The sequence below is a fragment of the Coniophora puteana genome (assembly GCF_000271625.1).
Source record: "Coniophora puteana RWD-64-598 SS2 unplaced genomic scaffold CONPUscaffold_118, whole genome shotgun sequence".
NCBI classification, from domain to species: Eukaryota; Fungi; Basidiomycota; class Agaricomycetes; order Boletales; family Coniophoraceae; genus Coniophora; species Coniophora puteana.
Genome location: NW_006913170.1, coordinates 726 through 3,116, shown reverse-complemented (window position 1 = coordinate 3,116; position 2,391 = coordinate 726). Strand labels below are relative to the sequence as shown.

Genomic DNA, 2,391 nt, shown 5'->3' with positions numbered 1-2,391 from the left:
ATCAAGGCGGCATACAAACGCACCGATTTCCATTATTTTACGAAGGTTAGACCATCGCATGTGAGCATTGAGAACGTCCACCCGCCAGGATGTCGACATATTCAAAGTGCTTGCCGCAATGTCATTCAATGCCGCCCAGAGGGTCTCAAGGATTTCACCGTCGACGTGGCCAGTACCTTCAATAAACGTAGGCGAGAACTTAGCGACGCACTCGTCCTTGTGACCATGGACGTGGAAGAGACCGATTGCAGGGATAAGCTCCACCCCATCTGGCCAGGACAAATGTTTGCTTTTCTTCATGCGCTTGGCGAAGTTGATGATGTACTGACACATGATGTCATAATACAGAATGATGCCGAGAAGTAGGGGCCACTGCCAACCCGCATTTGAGGCGACGGCGTCAGAATTTGCTTGCCTGAGGGAATAGTCGGCGTAGATCCGCATAGGTCATATGGTGACTCACTTCTCTCCAGCCTTCAAGTCGGCGGTCGCATTGGGGACAAACCCACCATGCCTGGCACAGGCTACAGAGACAATGCCAGTCGACTGTAGGTGGTTGGTATGCCGCTTGGATTGTACCGCTCGGTGATTATTGCAAGTTGACCTCTGGGGTACCTGTGAGTCTGTCGGCGTGATGCGCGGTATCACCCAATACTTACCGCATAGTTATTCTCTGTACTAGCCAAGTGCGCCTCGTACTTCTCCTTGTTGACGGTGTATGCCAGACCGTCGGCAAACCCTACGTCGTTTTCTGGACGCCGCATGTGAAGGTTTTGCTGCTTGAAATTCCCATCAAGCACAAGATGCTGATAATGCATCCACTTTGGTCTGTGACACGGTAAGAGAATGAACATGTGTTGTTGTTAGACGTACCCAGTATTCTTCCAATCCTCAGGCAGGTTCTTGCCTGGCTGCGGGCATGCCATGCAGAAGGGTGCCAGTGATCCTACCGCTGTTTCCTCATCATGCAGACCATAGCCATGTCCATGTTGTTGCCGCGTTGTCAGCCTTAGCCACTGGCGTGCACACCGCGTCAGTTCACGGTACCGATCCTAGGAGTCACTTTAGTGGAAATGCGGCGTAAGAAGTGTTCACGGCCACCGACTGGGATTACATCCGGATGGATAGTGTTTGTGACTCGCATCAGACGCCTCCAGTATGCATTGGGAGCGACCTTCGTCTCCAAGTTTGCCACCATAAAGTCGTTAAGAACATCAAATGTGAATGCCGTCCTAGGTGCCTTTTGAGAACCGGGATATAACCTCATGTCAAGGAGTTGCTTGTGATGGGCGGCCATGGGCTCGCATTGACACCAGTTGATGGGTAGTTCGTAGACGCCAGATACATCTATCACAGTTATGTGTGCTACTTGTGGTCGGCGTCGCTCTGTGGTGTCGTCGGCGTACAGTTGGAGCGGTGTCCCTCGGCGGTAGTCCATGATTTCTTGTGCAAGGGTCTTCTTTGTGGTGTTGTCGGCGTGGATATCTTCACCATTGTCGGCGTCGTCTACATCCATCCAATCGTCGGCGTCGTTGTTGTTAGTGTGCCATGAGGGCAACTTTGCACAAGGGCATATATCCCCATCATGCCCCATATTAATGGCAAGCCCGAGAGAGGTTGAGGACGCCGCCGACCAGTGGTCTTTGTCCCAGACCTCAAGTGCATGGAAGAGCAGCTTCTGATGCGTGGAACGCATACAGCCTTGGCAAAGCTCTGGCACGCCAAAGCAAGAAAGACATCTCCAACTGGCTTCCTTCACTCCGCATGTTCGGCATGAATCAGACTTCCGGCACTCTTGTTCTACCATCGTTCCCAAGTACGATTCTTCGACTGCCAACCAGTCTTTCATAAAATCGGATTGCAGCTAGCATCGAATGAAGTCAAGCAATTGAAAGAATCTTCGTTTGCTTACATAGGATCGCTTCGGCACCGGAGTAGGTCCTTCGGGGACTTCAGGATCCTGATACTCCATCTCCACTTGGGTTTCAAACATAGACTTGTTCGTAGGTGGATTCATGTTTGATGGCGTTTGCTCAGGTTGAAATGCCTGCAGAGTTGGAACCAACTTAGTTCTCTTACGACCATGCCGGGTTTCTTCTTGTTCCACATCGAAGAGATACGTGTTCGAGTTACCTGACAACTCCCAGTTGGTTTTGCCTCGTTTGCTCATGGTAACGGAGGTTGTTGGCAGGCAAGACAAGGCAATAAGGGGGTGAAAAAAGAAACAAGGCACGGCCTGGGAACTTCAATGCCGTTTCTTCCCGGCGCTTGGCAGCATGCCGACATTTGCCGCATATACCCCATGCAGTTGATAATGGACAGCCGACGGGTGCCGATTGCAAATTCATCATCTCATCAGGCCACCTCTTTGCCTCCGACGTCGGCTGGTTG

At 51.4% G+C, this 2,391-nt stretch overlaps 1 protein-coding gene across 1 annotated transcript; it reads right to left on the bottom strand.

Moving 5' to 3' along the window:
- Nucleotides 1–6: 6 nt before the first annotated feature.
- CONPUDRAFT_29248 (uncharacterized protein) lies at nt 7–1,858 on the bottom strand (the record flags this gene model as incomplete). The annotated part of the gene is made up of 5 exons (XM_007777851.1): nt 7–415; nt 464–606; nt 660–828; nt 874–1,052; nt 1,106–1,858. Coding segments are annotated over 5 exons (1,653 nt in total), but the record flags the coding sequence as incomplete, so codon positions are not given.
- Nucleotides 1,859–2,391: the final 533 nt, after the last annotated feature.